The 24,156-nt window shown below is 36.3% G+C and overlaps 2 protein-coding genes across 4 annotated transcripts in view; one reads left to right on the plus strand and one right to left on the minus strand.

The window, feature by feature from the left end:
- Nucleotides 1-15,678, minus strand: part of LOC144977416 (uncharacterized) — a 31,134-nt gene extending 15,456 nt beyond the window's left edge. The window contains exons 1-6 of one of the 3 annotated variants that reach the window (XM_078922605.1): nt 15,532-15,678; nt 11,861-13,046; nt 10,983-11,179; nt 8,542-8,776; nt 6,887-6,997; nt 4,602-4,886 (exon numbers count right to left, since the gene is read on the minus strand). In XM_078922605.1, coding sequence (XP_078778731.1) covers nt 4,602-4,886; nt 6,887-6,997; nt 8,542-8,776; nt 10,983-11,179; nt 11,861-13,036 — 2,004 coding nt within the window. In that variant the 5' untranslated portion in view covers nt 13,037-13,046; nt 15,532-15,678. Of the gene's footprint in view, nt 1-4,601; nt 4,887-6,886; nt 6,998-8,541; nt 8,777-10,982; nt 11,180-11,860; nt 13,047-14,997; nt 15,128-15,515 lie in introns of those variants that run through there. The other 2 variants (XM_078922604.1, XM_078922603.1) reach the window with 2 other exon arrangements.
- A 53-nt stretch (nt 15,679-15,731) lies between these two features.
- Nucleotides 15,732-24,156, plus strand: part of LOC144977417 (uncharacterized) — a 180,495-nt gene continuing 172,070 nt past the window's right edge. Inside the window, exon 1 of the mRNA XM_078922606.1 lies at nt 15,732-15,973. The gene's annotated coding sequence lies outside the window, so the exon portion shown is untranslated. The remainder of the gene's footprint in view (nt 15,974-24,156) is intronic.

Below are 24,156 nucleotides of genomic sequence, written 5' to 3' on the forward strand. Positions count from 1 at the left end.
CACCGATTCGAAGTTCAGGCTAAAGGTTATCGTTGGCCAGAAAGCAAATGGGCCACAGCCTTGATTAACTGCTTATCTGGAGAACCGCTAAAAGTTTTCTATACCTTAACAACTGAAGATGCAGATGACTATGGAAAAATTAAAGACGCTCTACTAAAAAGATTTAGATTAACGGAAGATGGTTACCAGGAAAGGTTTCACACTGCAAAACCGGAAAGTGGAGAAGACTTTAATACATTCGTGAACCGAATTACTCAATTTCTAAATCGGTGGCTTGAGTTGGCAAACGTAAAACAAGACGACTTTGCAGGCCTTTACTATCTCACGCTGAAGAATCGAATCTATCAAGCTTGCAACCCAGATTTAGTCGCATTCTTTAAAGAGAGAAAGCCAGAAAACTTGGACAAATTAAAAATCTACGCAGAAAACTTTAACAGCGCACATCCATTGACACCCCTTAGCAGAACATTGAAGGAACCATACTACGCTGCCGCTGCTCAGAGTCCATGTACACCTAAAGTTCAAAACTCAAATAGAACGAGCCGATCAATCACTCGGAACACGCAAGTGAAACAAGATGATCATAGTAACAAACCATGGAACAAACAGTTCAATAGAGACCATAGCCGACCCTATCAAAACAAAACAAGAAATAGCACTGACAATAATACTGAGTATAAGAAAACCAACAAACCTATAATTAAATGTCAATATTGTGGAATGAAAGGCCACACAGCAGACAAATGTTACAAAATCGTGGGATATCCAAAAGAAACTGCAAATGCATCACTCCAAACAAGTGTAAACAATCAGACACGAGTAATGTCAGGAGAAAATATAAATGTGTATTGCGTGAAAGGTATGTCACTTTTAACACAAACTCACAAATCAGGATCGCTATTTTTTTGTGAAGGCAAAGCTAATGGAACTGATTGCAAAATATTGAGAGACACAGGATGCAGTACAGTAGGAATAAAAGCATCTTTGATCAATGACGAAGACAAAACTGGAAAAACGGTACAATGCATCACATTCAGTGGCACAGTCGAAACCTTTGAAAAGCTAATGTGTACATAGAAACCCCATACTATACAGGAATAGTGGAATGCTGTATACTTCCCAACCCCGTCGCTGATGTTATTGTTGGCAATATAAAAGGTCTTAAAGACAACCCAACAGATGTAAAAGAATGGTCATTAACCCAAGAAACAGCTTGTCTAGCAGAAACAAGAAAGATGACTAAGACAACAGAGAAGCCAATGACTATTTCTCTAGAACCACAACAATTTGACAGGAACACGTTCATTGAAGAACAGAAAAAGGACCCGACTTTAACATCATATTTCAATATCGCAAACAAAGGGACGAAATCAAAAGTTGAATACATCATTGAAAAAGATATTCTGTTCAGGTTACATAGGAAAAGAAACAAAATAGCTAAACAACTGGTCACGCCGAGTATTTACAGAAACAAAATCCTTGGAATAGCGCACGATTCAATAACTTCTGGACATCTTGGGAGCTCTTCCACATTGAAGAGAATATCCGAGAATTTCACATGGCCTAGAATTACTAAAGACGTCCGAGAATATGTGAAATCGTGTGACACATGCCAAAGAAGAGTCGCAAAAGGCAGAATACGGAGATTGCCATTAGAGACAACCCCAGTTATTGAAAAAGTTGCAATTGACATTATAGGCCCTTTAACAAAATCAGATAGAAACCATACACACATACTAACACTAGTCGATTACGCAACCAGGTGGCCAGAAGCGATAGCATTGAAATCAACTACATCGGATCACATAGCTGAAGCATTAATGACAATTTTTACTAGAATAGGCATACCAAATGAGATACTGTCGGACAATGGACCCCAATTTACATCACATATGATGCATGAAACCATGAAACTCATGGGAATCCAACACTCATTCACAACTCCCTACCACCTCCAAGCAAATGGTCTTTGTGAAAGATTTAATGGCACTCTAAAGAATATGTTAAAAAAAGTGTCAGCAGAAAAACCAGATGATTGGGACAGATACTTACCAGCAATCCTATTTGCATATAGAGAAATACCCCAAGAATCTACAGGCTACTCCCCATTTGAGTTGATGTATGGACGATCACCTCGCGGCCCGATCAATATAGTAGCCGACATTTGTAAAGGGAATGAGGAGGACAATAACGAAATTATGTTTGCTTACGAATATGTAAGAAACCTGAAAGACAGAATAGAGGACACGTGTAAGCTAGCACAGGAATCCGTCACTAAAAAAGCAGAGAAATACAAGGAATACTCCGATCGAAAAAGCAAGTCAAGAAAATTTGAGATTGGTGACAAAGTACTAATACTCTTACCCGATGACTCGAGTAAACTTTTAGCTACATGGAAAGGACCATTCAAAGTATTAGCAGTACGATCTGGTGTTAATTACGAGATTCAAATTAACAACACAACAAAGACATTCCATGCAAACATGCTAAAAAAATACTTTGATAGAGACACAGTGTCGCAACCTATGTTTACTAATATCAAAGCTTCAAATACAGGATTAATCATACCGTTGGTCATGGGACACAGACACCCGAGACAGAAAAACAAACAAAAATCGCACAATTGCAACCACCTAAGACAAAAAAAGAAGTACGCAAAGTACTTGGGCTCCTAAATTTTTACAGGAAATACATTTACAACTTCGCGCACATCGCGACACTGCTAACAAATCTGACAAAGAATGGGTCACCGAACAAAATTGTTTGGACAGAAGTGTGTCAGAATAGCTTTAACCAATTAAAGGCATTACTCTGTTCAGAACCAATTCTTAAATTACCCGACATATCAAAAGAATTTGTTGTAAGAACTGACGCGTCTGATAAGGGCATCGCAGGTGTACTATTACAGGAACATGAGGGAACTCTAATGCCTTGCTTATATGCAAGCAGAAAATTATTGGACAGAGAATCACGATACTCTGTAATAGAGCGTGAAGGACTGGCCATCGTCTTTGCTTTAAAGACATTCAGCAGATATCTACTGCTAAAAGAGTTTGTGGTCGAAACGGACCATAAACCACTCACGTACATAAGAAATAACAAAATGAATAATAGTAGAGTACTAAGGTGGAGTCTATTTTTGCAAAATTACTCTTTCAGTATCTCTCACATACCAGGCTGTGAAAATATTCACGCCGACCTACTTTCTCGATTAGTGTAAACACGTGAGAAGGGTATAACTTAACCTCCCATGCATACTGTTAGTTACCTCGAAAATTATGCCAAATCAGAACGCACAATTTCGATAATTTTATTTGTTAACATGATGACCCAACTTAATGTAACATTGAGTATTGTTTGGATATATATACCATACCCATTCATGATTTGGGAAATCTTCTCTTTATCTATTATTGTTATGAATTTTCACTCATTTATGATTAATAATTGAAATGTCAATATTCCATTTACATTTTCATTCATTTCATTCAGTAAATTACCTTCATATCATCGACTTAAATCATGCTTCATTGCCATCACTATTGTTTATCACAATGATTTGTAATCACATTGCCATCATGTTGTTCATCACAATGATTTGTAATCACAATCTTTCATTGTTATTGTCACCCATTCATATACCTACGTTAATATAAACATTTCCATGTCTAGTTAATAAATAATTTAATTGTAGCACAAATCATAACAATGGATTAATGCTAGAGTATCATGATAGTAAATTTACTTCCGTTTGTAAAATCTATCTTTCCCATAATGGTTAAAGAGTATATTTTAAACGTGGGTGGGGGGTGTCACAGTAAAGGTTGTTCACAATTATCTTATTAAATTTTATTTTATTAAGAACTGAATTCATCTCACTCCAGTTATATTTCGGTAGGCTTAGATAAACTTTACCTTCTAATATTAGATCGTCTTTCCTTTTATAGCCTTCCCTCGAATTAATTTCTAATTAGTGAATACTTTTCGTTCTACATTCTGTCACGTAGCCACTTATTATAAAAGCTGATAGGTCTAACATTTGACACTCACTTTCTCTCCACAATCTATGCCGGACGGCCAGTCGTTCTATTCCTATATATATACTGGAAGATTTTTATCCTTTGGGACTTTGTAGATATTATATCTACACCATTAAGACGCCGGAGCTTTTAACTTTGATTGTATAATCTTCAAGGATCAAACCCAAGCCCGCTGTCAAAGGACTACACAATAACCTCTTACCAATTGCCTGGAGGTGGAATTTTACGAGTCCGATCCTGTTATCAGAGGAATAGATCATCCAAGCCCATCAACTGCCTGGAAACGTAAACTTATGAACCTGACATATTATCATAAGTTACGTAAAATATTCATATCTCTATTTGTAACTGCCACGATCACTGTTTATCTCTTTTAATTAAATTTCATCATTATTTTTATTTCATTGTAAACAAATCGTTAATTGTTTTTCATTTATAGTAACTAGTAAATTCTGGGGCCTCATTCTACATATATCTTTATGCATAGTCGAGTAGCTCTTTACTCACTTGAGACCATGACACTAAGGACAACTACTTTTGTTCGAAATACAAACGACACACCTTTAAGAAATGGAATTGCAGCAGGGTCTTCACTTTAAAGACCTTCTCACAAAGAGGACATTTATGTTGTGCGTGCTCGTTGGGCCGGACATCCATGACTTCTTGGACATCCGACAGTCTGTCTGAATGTCTGAGTTGACAGTGACGCTTCATCCTGGCGGCCGAGTGCATTTTTATCCCACAGAACTTGCAGGTGATGCTTGTATGACTCTCTCGCACGATGCATAGGCCGTGGCATTTCTCCACTGTTGTGTAGTGCTCAATGGTTTGGAGATGTTGCATCATCTGGACAGGGAACATTTGAAAATGAGGAGATAAACATTGCTTAGAAGAGAGCATCATACTATATAGTTTTGATTCTGTTTTTTTTTCTTTTTAAATTTGTTTTGGGGGATTTTTCTTTTATTTTTTTTCGCTGTTATCTTTTTAAATTTCGTATATAAATACTAAATAATTTAATTGGATATCCTTTCCCTGTTTTAGATAAACTGTCTTGTGAAGTAAATTATGACATCTTCACAACATGTTGGGAAAAGTGTACACGGCAAACATATCAATTTATCATATGATATTAAAAAACGAATTTTTAAAATTGATGAATATTAAAATGGTTTCAATAAAAATCACGACTGGAGATATTAATGAAGAAAATAACTAAAACCAAAAGAAACGACCACGGTTATCATTATACTCTGGCAGACTTGCCTACCAACCTTACAAAAAAAAAAAGCTTTTACATAGCGAAATATCCACTAAATGTGATCAAAGCGCTTTACAAAGTTACCTGACCAACAGCAACACGTAACATGTAGAACGAGACATGACGCCTGTTCGGCGATATTAAATTTTTTTGGACAGAGACAACGCTATTGACGGCCAGGTACTCATTTTACACCTGACTACAGTGAGAGAATGTGAGTAAAGAGTCTTTTCCAAGGACTCAACTATGCACCAAGTGAGGCTCGAACCCAGGGCTATCCAATCCAAAAGCGAGTGTCATACCAATAGACCACATAGCCACACTTGAAATGATTTGAAATGACTAAGATAAAACATATTTCTAACATGTTCAACCATCCGAAATTTCAAAGTTTAACATTCACGTAATTCATGGAGACTTCTTATCAAGCTAGTAGTAGTAGAGGGGAGAAAAATTCTGCTATTCCTATGACAATCATCTGTCTGGTTACTAAGATTCTCATCTTGGCGGAGACAATATTTAATGACCTTCAACTCTACCACTTTTATCCTTTTTATTTCACCTTTTTATTACAAACTCTGACTCTCTCCCTCAATCCTCTCGGGGCCTGCTGGCACTTGAGGCGATGCAAGGGATCTCCACCTGGTCCTGTCAGCAGCTATCTTTGGGGCCATCTCGAGGGACAGACCTCTCTGTTAGGTCCCTCTCTATGGTACGTCTCTTTGTCTCTGCATCGCTTCCTCTTTCCTTGGGGTGTCCTTCGCAGAGCCTTTATTATCAGTGTTTCATATCAGGTCTGCGAAAGACATGCCCAAACCTTTGAACATCCTCTCTTTTTCTGACTTTCTGCATTCAGCATATTTTAGTCAACATTCCCATATTAATTATCATATTTTGGATTTCAAAGCGTATTAACATATGAGAAATCCTACTGGCTGGCAAGTCTACTCTATAATCCTTATGAAACAGAAAAAGGTAGTGATTCTATTTTTTTTTTTAATTTCAAAACTAGTTTTGAAACAGCACGATTGAAAATAATCCTTTTTACCCTTCTTCAGATTTGAAAAATCAGGAATGTCAAAATTTAATATCTAAAAGGCCTGAGAAAGTCGACAAGACCTAAAGACTGTTTTGGATCCGATAAAACATTTCTTTAAGAGAGCGAAAACCAAAACATTAACTTGCTCCCCTTCTGATTAAAAAAAAAGGGGTTTTTTTAAACTTGAGCTTTTATATAGCGCAACATCCACTAAGCGTTCTTAAAGCGCTTTACAAAGTTTCCCTGACCAACAGCAACACGTAACATGTAGAACGAGACACGATGCCTGTTAGACGATATTACATTTTTTTCGACAGAGACAATGTTAGTGATGACCAGGTACTCATTTTACCCCAGAGAATGTGAGTAAAGAGCATTTTCCAAGGACTCAACTATGCGCCGAACAAGGCTGGGAACTCAGGACCTTCCGATACGAAAGCGAGTGTCATACCACTAGTCCACATAGCCCCACAATTCAGACTTGTTTAACTTCAAATGATAATAAAATCACACACCAACACTTAATACATCTCAAACAAAACCTACCTCTGCATGTATATGTGTTTTATATTTACAGGCGACACACATAATAGGTCCCAGCATATCTGCACAGTAGGCAACGTGTTGAGGGCAACACATGTGGTCAAGGAAATCACGCTGAAATCAGAGACGAGACAATTGTCAATAATGACTGATTTGAATGAGATTATGAGAAGAGAGAAATCCAACGGGAAATAAATTTCATGCAAAAAAGACGCACAGTATTCACTGGACACACCAAATTTCAACACGTTCTAGAGCACGACAGGCAGGAACTGGGTGGCCAAATTTTATCTATATAATAATAATAATAATAATAATAATAATAATAATAATAATAATAATAATAATAATAATAATAATAATAATAATACATGGCATTTATATCGCACATTTTCATCACTGTGTGACGCTCATTGCACAATACAAATAAATATATAAAAGTTACATATATAAAACATATACCACAATGATATCAATAGCTGCAGTGTTATGTAAGTATTTATCCTCCATGGACATCGGAATTCCGGATGCTCAGATTTCCAGCACCCTGTTTGGCTTCTCCCAAGACACTGGGATGATCGAAGGAAAGAGAGCTCGAGGAAGACAAAGAATGACTTATCTAAATAACCTAAGAATGGCCAAATGTGACTTTAAAAGTAACACAGATTTCATGCGCACCGCAAAGGATCGTGATTCGTGGAGACTGTTGACCGGCAACGTGCTCAAGAGCGCAAGCCACGATGGATGATGATGAAGACACTGTGCTAGAATCCAGCACCAAAAAAAAATAGCATTAAATTGATAACAATAATTTAAAAAAAAAAAAAAAAAAAGACTTAAAAGAAAAAGTAAGAAGTAAAATGCAATTATTTTTTTAAAAATGAAATCCTTAAAACAGAAAGTGTGGATGTATTGAACTAAACCCAATGCAAATCAATGACATGAAATGGTTGACAGCACCATATCTTTGGTTTCAGTCACAACCTGTTGAAATTGTGGAAAATACGATTTTGCATGAGTTTCTGGGTACCGAATCTTTAGCTGTTTTGTTTTGTTTTGTTTTTAAGGGTTTTACGGCGCTTGCAACACATTAAGGTCATATCAGCGCCAGTAAAAAGGAAGAAAATGGGATGGTAAAAAGTTCTAGAGTTACAATTAAAGCAACCAAGAAAAGGTAAGACAAAGGGGAGGGGAATTGGTTAAAATAGGAAACAGGTATATATTCCTAGAGCACACAATCAAAGTACTTAGTTTGAGATCACTAAAAGTCTCATCCAGACACACGCACAGGTCCCCACTAAGAGTAATACACTCAAATGTTTTACAAATCATATATAAAATAAAGAAACATAATACAGTGCATAACAGAGAGATGATTTACAAGGGAAAAAAAATATCATCTCCCAAAACTAACTATATATTTGACTATTTCCCTCTCAGCCAGGGCATCTGACCAGGACCAGGACAAAGCCAAGTAATCTCATTCCAAGACAAAGACAGAAAGCAAGTAGGAAAACAGATAAAGGGGGATAGAAGACGCATTAACTATCTCCCTGCCCACTGACTCTTTAGTCGTCCTATGAAATGAAAGTCTAGTCTTCGTCACATGTATAAAAAAGTATTTTCAACGGATTGTGAGATTTTCAGTCCATATCTACCTGTCTGTTGAAGTAGTACTGGCAAATCACACACTGGAACAGGCTAAGCCTTGTCATGTACTTATTATATTTATCCAGCATCTCCACCCACTCGTCCAACGGTTTGTTTTGTGCCCGCACTCGATGCATGCGAGTCAGTAGATGTCGTGCCATCTCATATTTCCTCTTGAAAATTTTTCTACACACAGTACATTCATGTTTCTCTGTATCAGTGTTAATCGCAGAACTCTGTTTCCTGAAATAATAAAAAGAAAATTTTCTTTTCTTAATCGTTACTCAAATAAATGGTAAGAGTTTTAATACATATACATTCCATACAGTGGAAAGGAACAAAATAAATTCAAATATTAAAAAATATATTAAACGCTATATAAATGATGTTGACGATGTAGATCTTTTATACGAGAAATTTTGTATAAATAAAATAACTAAAATATTAAATGACCAGTATCATCCACTAAGACCATCAGTTATTATGTCAGAAAGAAGTGGTCGCCCTTTCTCTATTTCAACGAAAACAGAGAGACACCGAAAATCATTTCTGCCGTCCAGTATTAGGCTTTATAACAACAAGCAATAATCATTTTATACAATTATTTCGCATTTTTAGTTTCAAAAAATGTAAATATTAAATTATTAATTTATTTGTTTTGCAATCTTTTCAATTTTTAATTTATAGTGACAGTTTTGACTATTTTACAGTGTTGAAATTATTCATATTATAAAGCGCAGCTCTGGTAATGGAGCTACTCCTTTTTCATATATACATCCTATTTCCATTGTATTTTTATCTTATTATGTAAATTATAACACGTCTGTACAAAAAATTTCCTTTTTGGGATGCAATAAAGTATTATTATTAAGTATTATTATTATTATTATATTAATTCTTTGTTTGAAAAGCATCATTTGTAAATTTCAAAAAGATAAATATGAACTACATTACTTTAAAACAGAAATTATTCTAAAATATGTGTGGCTGGCTGAGAAAACACGGAAAGATGCGCAAATTTCATAAATTGAGTTATGTATATAGTTCGAAGATGACGTCACTCAGGTCTTTGTTATTGTTTTTTGCCATCCGCGTTAATGAGTAATGCTCACTGAACTGTATTAACCTGACTATAAACATTCATGGATACACACAGTTTTGTGTGTTGGTCCGTTATACTTCCGGATGCCAATGTTATGAGCTTCTTAGCCAAGCGCATACTATTTATACAGTGGTGTAGATCACATCTTTCTGATCATTTACCACTTCATTTTTTTTGCTATTATGTCTATTCTATATCTATTAGACAGTGACGATAGTGGCAGGTTATCAAAAAGGAGGAAAATGTATCGGTCCATCGGGCAAACTCAAGCCAAAATGCAAAAATGACATATACAATATGATAGTTGCGTAACATTATATAATATATTTCTTTTGTAAATCTAATGAATTGCCCTTTCCCGAAAATAATTTTAATAGATAGAAGAGTGGTTGAGAGAGAGAGAGAGAGAGAGAGAGAGAGAAAGAGAGATAGATAGAGAGAGAGAGAGAGAGAGAGAGAGAGAGAGAGAGAGAGAGTTATGTATTGATATTCTATTTTTTTTTTCCAATCCCTACCCAACATCTATTCATCCAAGGACACCACTGGCCTTGTATCACTTTTGACATCTGGTGCCACCCTGTCTAGGCTGATGTCATAAAAATGCGATTGTCACCAAAATTAAAGCAAATGAGCACAGGTGTCAAAATTTGACACAACCATTGATGGTGATATTTTCATCTTCTGCCGTGGAGCTATGAGTGCTTTTCATAGAAAAATGTTTGACACTCCAAGAACAGCGGAACATTTCAAAGAATATCCCAAAATCCTGGAATTCCGCGGATCTGCGGAAGATTATCATTACTGTTTAGAACCCAAGTTATGAATTTTTTATCTGAATAAAATTTGTTGCTATGGGAAACACTTTATCTTCGATTTTGGCTCATATCTCGAATTGAAGCTTGCTGCATCTTCCCAGAATTTCTCAGCCAGCCTCACATATAATTAATTTTCCATTCCACTTAAAATCTATTAGGTAACTTTACTTTACTCCATAAGCTTATCAAACAACAAAACAAAAAAAAAAAAAAAAAGAGAATCTGTCTTTTGAAATGAATAATGGGCCTAAAACTATGACCACTACATTCGCACAGTGGTACAGTCTTCAATTCCTATTTTTAAAAAAATCTAAGTTTGACTTCTCGTCACACTGCGACGCCTTGAACAAGCCACTTTACCCTAGCCCACTCTGCAGCACTGCACTGCAGCTGATGCCTGGAAAATTCCATCCATCCCTTGGAGTAGACGCTAAAGACAAATTTCCACTTGGGGATAGATAAATAACAGGAATTCAATTTACATCTGTCTGTTTAAATCTAGGAATTTAATTTATTAATTTTTTTTTTTTACTTAGGTTGTCTGGCTGCCAAAAGTTGATTTTCCTGTCGATCTGTAAACACAGCGTCAGTGCGAACATCTATTCGAATTATAACTCCATTACTGCTTCTGTATTCTTTAAAGCCTTGTTTAAGTAGACCATCCTTATGCATCTTGGTCTCACAATGCGTTTGAAAGACAAATGAGCTTGAAAAATACAAATCACAAACCTGAAAAAAAAAAAAAAAAGTTTATAAGGTCAGAAGATGGTCATAACTTGAAAATAGACAATTAAAAAGGTTGCCGGAGCATTCTGGCAAAAAGTACTTAATTTTTCTTTAAATTAAACTATTAAATTTAAGGTAAAGCTTTTATCTACTCCTCCTTCTTCATGTGCATTCAGATCAATTTCCACGTTATGACACTCTGAGAAATTTGAGGTAGAAATGTGCCAAATATAAAAGGATGAAAAGGCTAAAGGTCAAATTTTTCTCGTACTCAAAGTCTCTTTGAATGTGATCAATGTCTATTTTTTGTTTTAAAGAGGGGGATTTCTGTTTTTGTCTGGTCTTCAACCAAAGTTAGATCTAGTTTTTAATGTTAACTAGTTTACCAATATTTCCATGAATGTTAGAATACTGAAAATTCAACTCGAGTGATTAGAATTGTCATTCAGCCAGAGAAAAAAAAATTAAAGTATTCTCGTGGTTACATTTTGTCAGCCAATTCATTTTTCCTCTCTTGAAAACGTTTCTACACACGCAGTGTATTCATGTTTCTCCATACAGGGCCTTGTTTCCTAAGGGTTTTCAATCGAAAATACTAAATTCTGCATTTAAAAATTTTAAAAATAATGACAGGTATCTTTGATAAACATTCCATTCACATAGAAAGAGAAATATAGTACTCACTGGGCAATGATACTGATCTTCATCTCTAGCCTTTGTCGTTACAGCAATATCAACATTAGCTGTAATATCGTGAACTTTTGGCTGTACGATATCAGTTACAGATCCAGCTACCACAGCTTCAGCTACTCCTTTTTCTGTTATGATCAACCCCGTTTCTTCGGGCACTTCCGAAACCTTTTCGTTATCAAACTTGCTCTTCTGCCTTTCAGCTACAGCATCCTTATGCTTTTGCTCACCAAAATGAGATGAGTAAGCCGCACGATCTGAAAAACATTCGTCACATACATGGCACGAAAACTCCATCCCTGCGTCGGCCTGAGGTCCCCTTGGTTTCTTCCTATTACTACCTCTCATAATCGCTTTATGAGATGCTGGACCCATTTTGCCTGGTTTCCATTTACCAGCTATAGGTAACTTTTTATTAAATGATGATGACGATGATGATAATGATGATGACGACGGTGCAGGAGAAATTTTGTCTTTCTTCTTGCTGGGACCTTGCCCTGGCTTCCATTTACCACCTGTGTGAGATCTGGGAGGATGAGTTCTGTATCCATTTCCTGTTTCATCATCATCGCTAACACTGTAATTTCTTTCTTGGTTGTTAGTTGTGCCAACAGTTTCATCCTCGTCATCACTGCTAAAATCGAGATTATTGAGAATGCTAGTAATGGGAAGAAGATTCTCCGCATGACTGTCATCCTCTAGAATAGACAACCTCTGTGTCGCTTTTAATTTAGACTTTGACACCGGAGCCGGTTCCTCATTTGTGCTTTTCAACTCCAGAGATTGAAAAAAATCTATGTTATATTTGGGTGAAAGCAAAGCATCCGTTTCGATATCGGGGTCTGGAAATTCTTGATTCGCAAAAGCAGACAGGGGTGAATTTTCATCGTAATAAACATGAGATGCGGCAGTGTGTGTTAACGAGTGAGAAGTAAGTTGTGTTGAATTTGGCTTGGCAAGCTGAATGGCATTGTCATTGTAACCATTTTCTGAATGACTAGATTCCTCTTCTTGTTTGAGTTGTGAAATAATTATTGGTTTCTGATCTTGTTGACAATTGGGATTATCGGGAATAGCGTGCGTTTTGAAATGTTCAACATATGGAAGGAGTCCCACTATGGTGGTGCTACAGATAAGGCAGATGTGATTACTGTTGTCAACTGTATTCATGGCTGGTTTTCTGTGGATAAAAACAAAACCAAAAAAAACAAAAAACAAATTTTTTAACTTGAGCTTTTATATAGTGCAATATCCACTAAACATACTCAAAGCGCATTACATGGGGTCCTTGGCCAACAGCAACAGGTAACATGAAGGAAGAGACATGAACCCTTGTTAGGTGATATTACATTTTTTCGGACAGAGACAATGCTGTTACTCATTTTACACCTGAGTACGGTGAGAGAATGTGAGCAGAGAGAGCCTTTTCCAAGAACTCAACTATGCAGAGAGTGAGGCTCGAACCAGGACCTTCCAATCCGAAAGCGGGTGTCATACCACTAGTCCACATAGCCGCACAAATGATAAATTGAAAGATATGTGATACAAAGGTTACAGATACCAGAATAAGCCTGAGTAACCTTGGGTAGCTGGGTCTGTCAGATCTGCAAAAAGTAATATGCAATAGACTAGTGTCCTATCCAAAGGGTAGCAATCAATTGCTATAGTCTGTTTCAGGCTATAAAATCCAGGATAAACTCGAGATCCATGAGTTCAATGGCTCTGAAGGACCACTATTTCTGTACAGGCCTTTGAAACTTTGGTGTAAGGTGCTTTATATAAGTAAGCTTATTATTAATGTTATTATTATTATTATTATTATTATTATTATTATTATTATTATTATTATTATTATTATTATTATTATTATTATTATTATTATCATAACTAATATTATTATTAATTAGAAGGCAGAAACCCCAGTTGGCATTATACGTATGGTAAAAGCACAACTTTGGCTAATTTTTCTGAAGACAATGTTGCTAAAAATAAACTGGTTGGCCCATGAGAGAGAGAGAGAGAGAGAGAGAGAGAGAGAGAGAGAGAGAGAGAGAGAGAGAGAGAGAGAGAGAGAGAGAGAAAGAGAGAATGAGAGAGAGAGAGACTGTATTTTGAAAAAAAAACTAAAAGAAACCAAACTCTCTCTCTCTCTCTCTCTCTCTCTCTCTCTCTCTCTCTCTCTCTCTCTCTCTCTCTCTCTCTCTCGTCTCATGGAATTTATATTTATGGTGTCTCCATGAAGAAAATGGGAGATACAAATGCGTCCGCTACATATTTCAATGTTCAATGTAGACAAATGTGCAGTTCTTCACCTTGGAAAAAACAACAGAGAAGCAAACTATATAATGAAAGAAAAACCCCTGCAGAAATCCAATGGGGAAAAAGACCTAGGAGTATTTATTGACAGGAAGCTAAACTTCAAGAAGCAAACTCAAGATGTTCAATCTAAGGCGGGTAGAACACTCGGAATAGTGAAAAGAAATTTCAAGAATCTGAAACCAAAACACATGACTACCATCTACAAGACCATGGTCAGATCAAAGCTGGAATATGCCAACTGCATATGGTATCCGAAGTTTGATGGAGACAAAGACTGTTTGGAAATAATGCAAAGGAGAGCAACAACACTTATCGCACACCTGAAAGACAAAACCTACTGTGAGAGACTAATCTCCCGACTTAGATTAATGGAGAAGAAGAGGAGATATGATCCAAACATATAAAATAGTAAGGCAAGGGGAATAGACAGGGTAGAGGCAGGATTTCTTAAACCAAACAAGAACATTCAGATACGAGGAAACAGCAAGAAACTGGAAAAAGAACGCGTTAAGACAAATGTTTTTTTCATCTAGAATTGTTAATAACTGGAATAAACTGCAAGAAACCACAGTTTCAGCAAAAAAAAAAAAAAAATGAATAAATTCAAAGCAGAGTTGGAGATAAGCAACATCCTAGGAAATAAGTTCAGTTATAAGAATCGGTCAAATCATTAATAGATGAGGAGGAGCGAAGGAGACTACACCAAGTCTAAAAGCTCTATTCTATACAGAGGTATCCCGGTATATACCACAAGCCAAGAATATGGACGATTTTGGCTCACTTTGAGCCTTGAGCATGAGCAACTAACGTACATGTACTGTTTATGATTTTTTTCATTGTTTTTGTTCATTGGTTTTGTTGTGACTGAGTCAATCCGATATTGATTCTAGTGTTGACTGACTTCATCTTCTCTCTCACGTGGAAAACCTCAACTCTACTACTGTGGCACGGCTATCGGCTATGTAATGAATGTATCTAATTTGTTTCCGATTTAGTTTTAACACAAAATAAGATAGGCACTGTGTTACTTATGCAAAGAACTTAGAGAAAGCCATATTTTGACGCAGAATAAAGAACACAATAATTCAGCCCAATCCACTGTGCAACAAAGGCCTGTTGAGATTCACGAAAATATTGTAATCACATTTGTAAACAAATTGATATGACTGACCAGCAGAGGATAATTTCAAGGAAATGAAAAAGTATGGAAAACCATCGTGATCAACACAAAAATTTTATTCGCCACTTCATCCGAGTTTTTGATGGTTTATATTCACAATTGTGATTCTACTTCACATTGCTTTCATTTTATAATGAACTTAAGACAAACCTCATTGGACTAATACCTTATTTATTACTTTTCATAGATGGACTGAAGAAATATTTAGAATGAGAATAGTCATTCGAGAAAACTGAATATCAACAACGGGGCATCCATAATAATGGCGACGAGGAGGATGAAAACGTTAATATGTCACAAGGCATGCGCACTCACTTCGATTGTCCTGGCTTGACCTTAATGGGGTTTTTCGCGACATAAACTTCCGGGTCAGGTGGGCTGGGCTTCGATGAATGACACTGACGTCTGCTGACACGCTGGACGAGTCTGCCACAGGCAGAAAAGAGTGAGAGAGATGGGGTAACGAACGTCGCTGTTGTGTGTGTGTGAATAGTGAATACGGTTAGTTTATTCTCAAATTACTGGGAGAAAGTGAGGATCTATTCTTCTTAGTGAAATTTTGTGTTCTAAAAGTAAGTAGGGTTTACTTGGGATGCCATTTGTTGATTGTAAGTAAAATTCCACATTGAACGTGTTTTGTTGTTTCGTTTGTTTGGATTGTACCTGTTATATTATGCGTATGCGTGTGTGTGTGTGTGTGTGTGTGTGTGTGCATTTGTGAGTGAGTACCTATTGTGCGCGCGTATCATGTGTGTAGGTATGTGCGGATGCTGTTTTTTTTTCAAAGCTTGATTTATCACGGTCATGGTATTGGTATTATATTATCGTATGTTATATAATAAGGTAGGCACGTTGTAGTATGCTCTCTCTCTCTCTCTCTCTCTCTCTCTCTCTCTCTCTCTCTCTCTCTCTCTCTCTCTCTCTCTCTCTCGTACTTTACTCCGTGTCAACCAACCAGTTTTCTCAGCTCACCTCTGCTTGTAATTATTTTGACAAAGACATTTTGACAGAGGAATGGGAGGATCATTTTATTAGGTACTGATTGTCATAGTGACAGTGAACGTATCTCGACACACACTTGGGTAGAGAAAACTTGTGCGGCTATGTGGTCTTGTGGTATGACACTCGCTTTCGGGTCGGAAGGTCCTGGGTTCGAGTCTCGCTCGACGCACAGTTGAGTCCTTGGAAAAGACGCTTGGCCGTTATATTTCCGGATGGCAATGTTGTGAGCTTCTTTGCCAAGCGCATGCTATATATAGATAGTATGAAGTTATTATTATGTGAAGCTATGTGGTCTTGTGGTATGACACTCGCTTTCGGATCGGAAGGTCCTGGGTTCGAGCCTCGCTCGGCGCTTAGTTGAGTCCTTGGAAAAGGCTCTTTGCTCACATTCTCTCCCCGTACTCAGGTGTAAAATGAGTACCTGGTCGTTAACAGCGTTGTCTCTGTCCGCAAATAATTGTAATATCACATGTCCCGTCCTGCATGTTAAATGTTGCTGTTGGTCAGGGACCCCTTGTAAAGCGCTTTGAGCACATTTAGTGGATATTGCGCTATTTAAAAAAAAGCTCAATTTAATATATTAATTTTATTTAAAACTGGTTAGTTGACAATTACACACTTTTTTGTAAGCTGACAAGTTCAAGACAAACAGTTATCTATCTACATTAACCTCGGCATCTCTAGTTAGCTGACAACATCAAGCACTTTACCTATTTACTTACTTCAGTCTCAGCGATAAATCTTAGACTCTTTGGCAGTTTAAAACATCTACTCTTATTTTATTTTTTTTAAAGCCATTTTATAGTTTGTCTCAAATTTACAAATTAAGAAATCAAGGTATTAAAATTGTCCCAGCTTTCGGGAGGCTCTGTGGTGTAATGGTAGCACGACGTCTGACCGGATATCAGCAGGTCTGAGGTTCGATCCCCAGTCGAGGTAGACTGATTTTTGGGGAAGTTTATTTTTTTTTTCTTGTATGTTTCTTTCTTGCTTTGTCTGGCACCTTTCAAACACACTTGTTAAGATCTTTTTTTTTTCTTCAAATGTACACAATTTAATATAGAATATATATTCATACCGACTTGTAGACTATCTACTTGTTTACAGGTCTTACAACCCAAATTGTACTGGTCTCATTGTTGTCATGGAAATACTCATAAACCAACGCAAAATATTAACAATGTTAAATCAAGCCCACAATTGCGTTGGGCTATCAGACCTGCAAAGTATGTGCACCTTGAATCACGCTCTAAAAGATCCGGAGGCGAAGTCAATATAGACTGAATGAAGTTGACGTCACCCAAGTCTTTCTTATGTTGTTGTTTTTTTTTGTTTTGTTTTGCTTGTTTTTGTTTTGTTTTTTGTTTTGTTGTTTTGTTTTGTTTTTTGTTTTTTTTTGTGTGGGTTTTTTTATTTTTTTGCCATCCATGCTTATAAGTAATTCTCACGAAACTGTATTATCTAGACTATAAAAGTTCATGGTTACACATAATTTTGTGCTTTGGTCCGATACTTCCGGATAGCAATGTTGTGAGTTTATTAGTCAAGCGCACACTATCTATTTTGAATTACAGTTTGTTTTTTTTTTAAATTTAAATTGAAAAAACTAGGAGACGTTGGGATTCATAATAAACGAATAATGATGTCTTCTTTTAAAATACCACTGTGAAAATAACCTGGCACAGACGTCAGCTTAGAAAAACAGTTCGTTGTTAGCTTTCATTTGAGGGCCCGTCTTGTTTTTAGGCACATCTCTCTCGCTTAGATACGATTCAATTTCGGACTTTAAACATAGATTGGGGGTCCCGATAGTTGATAAAGCACTCGCTTCACACGCAAAGGGACCGAGATCGATGCAGGCGAGATTTGTTTCTGAATCCCCCCCCCCCCCTTTCTGTCCACCCAGCAGTGATTATTGGGTAGCTGGGTCTGTTAAATCAGGCAGACAGTACTTTGCGATAGACTGGCGTCCTATCCAAAGGGTAGCAAGCAATTGCTATTGTCCGTTAAACGCTATATAGATACGGGATAAACGCCGGCTCCATGGGCCAAACGGCTCTGAATGACGACTTTTTTTTTAAACATGGATTATGTCCATTGTTAATTCGTAGTTATAATCGGATTTTGACCGACGTGTAATAATTCTCAAGTCTGATGTTCTAAATCGTCGCAAGTCCCAGGTTTGAGAATTGTTTTTTATTTTTTTTTTTTTTTTTTTTTGGTTGTTTTTTTTTTTTTCAAGATGAGGGTCATAATTTAATTCGATCATTCAAGGAAGAGTTTTCAGGCCAAATTTTTAAATATAGGTTTTCCTAAAGTACGGCGGCAGTATTATGATGAGGTGAAACAATACCAGACGGTGAACGTAAGGAAATACTGACCAGAATAAATAAATGTGAAATTTTACATAATTCAATTGAAGAATATTTAAGGACCTCAATAAAACACTAGTTATAAGATTGACTCAACTATTACTACTCCACCTTCTTCTTCCACTACTACTACTACTACTACTACTACTACTACTACTACTACTACTACTACTACTACTACTACTACTACTACTACTGCTGCTGCTGCTACTACTACTACTACTACTACTACTACTACTACTACTACTACTACTACTACTGCTACTACTACTACTACTACTACTACTACTACTACTACTACTACTACTACTACTACTACTACCTCTACTACTATTTATAATGCTATTATTATTATTATTATTATTATTATTATTATTATTATTATTATTATTATTATTATTATTATTATTATTATCATCAACATCATCATCACAATTATTATTATCATTATTATTATTATTATTATTATTATTATTATTATTATTATTATTATTATTATTATTATTATTATTATTATTATTATTATTATTATTTATTATTGTTATCATCATCAACATCATCATCACAAATTATTATTATTATTATTATTATTATTATTATTATTATTATTATTATTATTATTATTATATTATCATTATTATTATTATTATTATTATTATTATTATTATTATTATTATTATTATTATTGTTGTTGTTGTTATTATTATTACTATTATTATTATTATTATTATTATTATTATTATTATTATTATTATTATTGTTATCATTATTATTATTATTATTATTATTATTATTATTATTATTATTATTATTAATATTATTATTATTATTATTATTGTTATCAGTACCGCTACTACTGCTGACAACCACAACAACAATTATTACTACACGTACCACCTTACTGATATCCTCCACACTGCCGCCATCAAATACTATAAAACTCATGGGCTTGACACGTCTGATTGACAGGTTTGAGATAATGGTATGCTGAGGGTTAAAGGGGGTTAGTGGGGGGGGGGAGAGGGAGAGAGAGAGAGAGAGAGAGAGAGAGAGAGAGAGAGAGAGAGAGAGAGAGAGAGAGAGAGAGAGAGAGCTTGAATCATCACGAGTTTGTTTAATATCACTCCATACATTACATCATAATATTACATGGTGGCAATAAACTAACTACTCGTGAATCAATGCATTGGACAGACCTGCCGAAGAAAAATTAGTGTAAATGTAGCTGTACGAAGCTCGAAGAAATACATAACAATTTGACATTGAATGTACGCTCCAATTTAATATACGAAAACAGATAGTGTGGACGTTTTGAGTTTCCCCTTTATCAACAAAACAGGATGAATGAAACACTACAGACGAATGAGATAATGTGGTAGTGGCGTTGTTAAGATTCTTAACAATTTCACGTAGTTATTTATTTCGAAGTAAAATTAAAAGAAAAGAAATCGTAGTTTTCAAGAGTATAATACAATAAAACATTATACTGCCTTTTAAAAAAATACCTATTTATCTTTAATATGTGGCTTTAAGGGACAGAGTGGCTCTGCGGTACGGTCTTTGCTTCAACAAGATATGAAGTGAGTAGAAAAGTGCCAGAAGACAATAGAGAATAAAAAAAATTTTCGCGGCGGTGGTGGGGTTTGAACCTGCGACCTTATTGGTACGACAACTCCGCCTGGCAGGTGAGAGCGTGGCTCTACCGTGTGAGCTATCCACGAACACAACTAATATTCGTTTCAAACCCAAAGTCATTTCTAGATCCCTCTCTCACCCACTTCTTGAGATCGCCGATTCGTTCACCACCATCGCGAAGTAATTTTGACCAGCAGTTAAGCTTAATAGCCAATATTCTCATCACAAACATATAACATAGAAACGATTGAGACATTGAGTATGCTCCGGTGTATGGGGTGAATTTTTAATTCAGAAAAGTGAGTGGAGCAGGCACTTATGTTGGTAACAACAAGATATGAAGTGAGTAGAAAAGTGCCAGAAGACAATAGAGAATAAAAAATTTTTTCGCGGCGGTGGTGGGGTTTGAACCTGCGACCTTATTGGTACGACAACTACTTCGTACCCTAAAGGTATACGGAGTTCGATCACCCGCCGCTGCGCTGTGTGGCCTTGAGCAAGTCAGCCTCGCCCTAGCTCAATTTGCGGCTGACGCCGGGGTATTCCAGTTTTCCCTTGGAACAGACCCAAGAGACAAATTTACCCTAAGGGATATATATGAGTAAAGTTAATTTTATTTATTTGATATTTTTTTTAAACATGCTGTAAATTCCTCTGTATAGTGTGCGTTTGGCTAAAAAGCTCACAACATTGCCACTCGGAAGTATAACGGACCAACACGCAAAACTATGTGTAACCATGAACTTTTATAGTCTGGTTAATACAGTTTAGTGAGAACAACTCACAAACGCGGATGGCAAAAACAGTAACAAAGGCCTGAGTGACGTCATCTTCGTTCTATCTATACTTGTTCTGACAGAACTCTGTTTTATTGAATTGAATATCTTTATAATATTAACATAACATAACATAACATAACATATGGTATAGGGCGAAATAGGATAAAAATCCCTTGAATGCCCTTAATATTAAATTGATTGAAAGATTACAATAATGATACACGTGCTAACGATAGTATAACAACTTAAATGTACTCATGTATGTGTGATATATACATAGTATGCAGATGACGTCACTCAGGCCTTTGTTATTGTTTTTGCCATCCGCGTTTGTGAGTTGTTCTCACTAAACTGTATTAACCAGACTATAAAAGTTCATGGTTACACAGAGTTTGTGTGTTGGTCCGTTATACTTCCGGATGGCAATGTTGTGAACTCCTTGGCCAAGCGCATTCTATCTATATGTCCTTTACATAATATAGATAGTATGCAGATGACGTCACTCAGGCCTTTGTTATTGTTTTTGCCATCCGCGTTTGTGAGTTGTTCTCACTAAACTGTATTAACCAGACTATAAAAGTTCATGGTTACACAGAGTTTGTGTGTTGGTCCGTTATACTTCCGGATGGCAATGTTGTGAACTCCTTGGCCAAGCGCATTCTATCTATACAAACATAATATATCTTTAACCTTGACAGGCAAAGCACACACACACACACACACACGCACACACACACACACACACACACATACACATACATCCATACATATAGATAGTTCGAAGATGACGTCACTCAGGTCTTTGTTATTGTTTTTTTGCCATCCGCGTTTATGAGTAATGCTCACTGAACTGTATTAACCCGACTATAAACGTTCATGGATACACACAGTTTTGTGTGTTGGTCCGTTATACTTCCGGATGGCAATGTTATGAGCTTCTTAGCCAAGCGCATACTATCTATAGAAGATAACCATAATAAGGTAACAATGGATGATATTTACATATAAGATTGATATTATTCTCGGGAATGGAGCCGAAAATTCGTAGTTCTACGAAATGTTCTTCGTAGTTAGCAGGTCCGATTATAATTCTAATTACTTCTTTATTCCAATCGTCCGGCCTCAAACGTGGCCTTCGTAAAGTTATGGCCTGATACCGTAGCCATCGTTATGTTAACTTTACAAAGGCCACGCTGATACTGACCAAAAAATGACGTCAAAATGCCAGTCTTTTGCCTCAAAAGAAAAAAAAAATCGTGAGTTGTATTCAATAGTTCAAGCAATGAAATAACTTGTTTCCATGAGCTCTACTAACGACAACTCACTAGGCGGTGCAAAAACCAAATAATGACGTCAAACTGCCAGTCCTTTTGGATTTCAGTGTCAGGCTATAACATTCCGATGGCTACGCCTCAAATCAGTTTTATGTCGAATTCAGAGCTGCCGACTTGAAATTTCAAAAAACAAAAACAAAATAGTTTTCAAGGGAAGAAAAAAAGAAAAAGTCACCTAAAATAGATTATGAAAAATAAATCATTTGCCCTCAGCATGATCCCAAAAAAAAAAAGTGCTCCGAAGTCCTTTTAATAGGATCAAAGGAACTTTTCAATAAGATTTATTGAGTCAAAGAGGAGAATGCTGTCCTATAGCTGGAGCCAAAATTCGTAATAATACGAATTTTTCATAGTACTAGGCCGGTCTGCTAATTGATATATATGCTAAAAGATGGAATTGGATTAAAGTCAAAACTATAAGATTAGAATTTTGCATTTATTTGTTATTATTTTTTTTTTAAAGAGAGTGAATGCGATTTTTATTTTTAAGTGACAAAAACTAAACTTCTGGATTTCTGGTCATTTTTCGTCCGAAGCGGCGCAAAGTGGAGTTCTCGGAAAAGGCGTCGTCTATCTGGAATTTAGTAATGTATATGTCTTAATTGGGTTTTTTGTTTGTTTGTTTTTTTTTTTTTGTTTTTTTTTTTGTTGTTTTTTTTTGTTGGCTGAAGAAGGGTTTTGAGCTCGAAACGTCCCGTGATATTCATTTTTGTTTATTTTTACTCTTGATTTTAAAGAAGAAGGAGCTTTCGGGCTAAAAGTCTTTAAAACGTGTTTATTCAGTGTAGGTAAAGTAGATAGAATGAAGTTGACCGTCACTCTTGTCTTTGTTATTATTTTTTACAATCCACGTTTATCAGTAATTCTCACTCAACTGTATTAACCAGACTATAAAAAGTACATGGTTACACAGTTTTGTGTGTTGGTCCGTTATAATTCCGGATGACAATGTTGTGAGATTCTTATCCAAGCGCATACTATCTATACACGAGAAATTGTTCATACATAGTAATGCGATTCATATTATAAAAACCTACGTTATAGTCGGGTAGACCGGCCTCTATTTGAGTGACTAGCTGTCTGAAATAAATGGAGAATATGCGAGAAATGGGACCATCTGCTGTTTGTTCTAAAGACATCAATCAAACTTTTCATTGCGCATTGTCAATCATCTGTCAGACGGGGCTTTGTGGCCTGGCGCGCAATCAATCCCGGGACCCATCAATCACCCGGCCCTTTTATTGTAAATGTATTTGCACAAGGGGGCCAAACAAAAGCGGGCAGCTCGGGTTTTGACAAGCTGCAAGATATAACAGTCAGTCAGTCGTCCCCCTCTCCGACTTTGGTAGTCGTATTAGATGAGGATTGATAAGTTGTGTTGTGTGCTGCTACTAGAGCTCGCTGTGTTTTTAGGGGTACGGTATAGGGTATGATGTGTGTGTGTGTGTGTGTGTGTGTGTGTGTGTGTGTGTGGTTTGGGGGTAGGGGGGGGGGATGAGGAGAGTTAAGGGTAGTTAGAGTAGGAGGTGAGATGAGAGGTGAGGAATGGAAGGTGAGTGGGTGGGTGTTATAATAATAATAACAATAATAATGATATATTATGGGGTTGGCTGTCACCTCCAAAAACCCAAAAGACAGATCATTTATAACGACGATGAATAATAATAAT

Source organism: Berghia stephanieae, chromosome 7 (assembly GCF_034508935.2).
Source record: "Berghia stephanieae isolate SIO BIC M18660-M18661 chromosome 7, UCSD_Bste_1.3, whole genome shotgun sequence".
Lineage (NCBI taxonomy): Eukaryota > Metazoa > Mollusca > Gastropoda > Nudibranchia > Aeolidiidae > Berghia > Berghia stephanieae.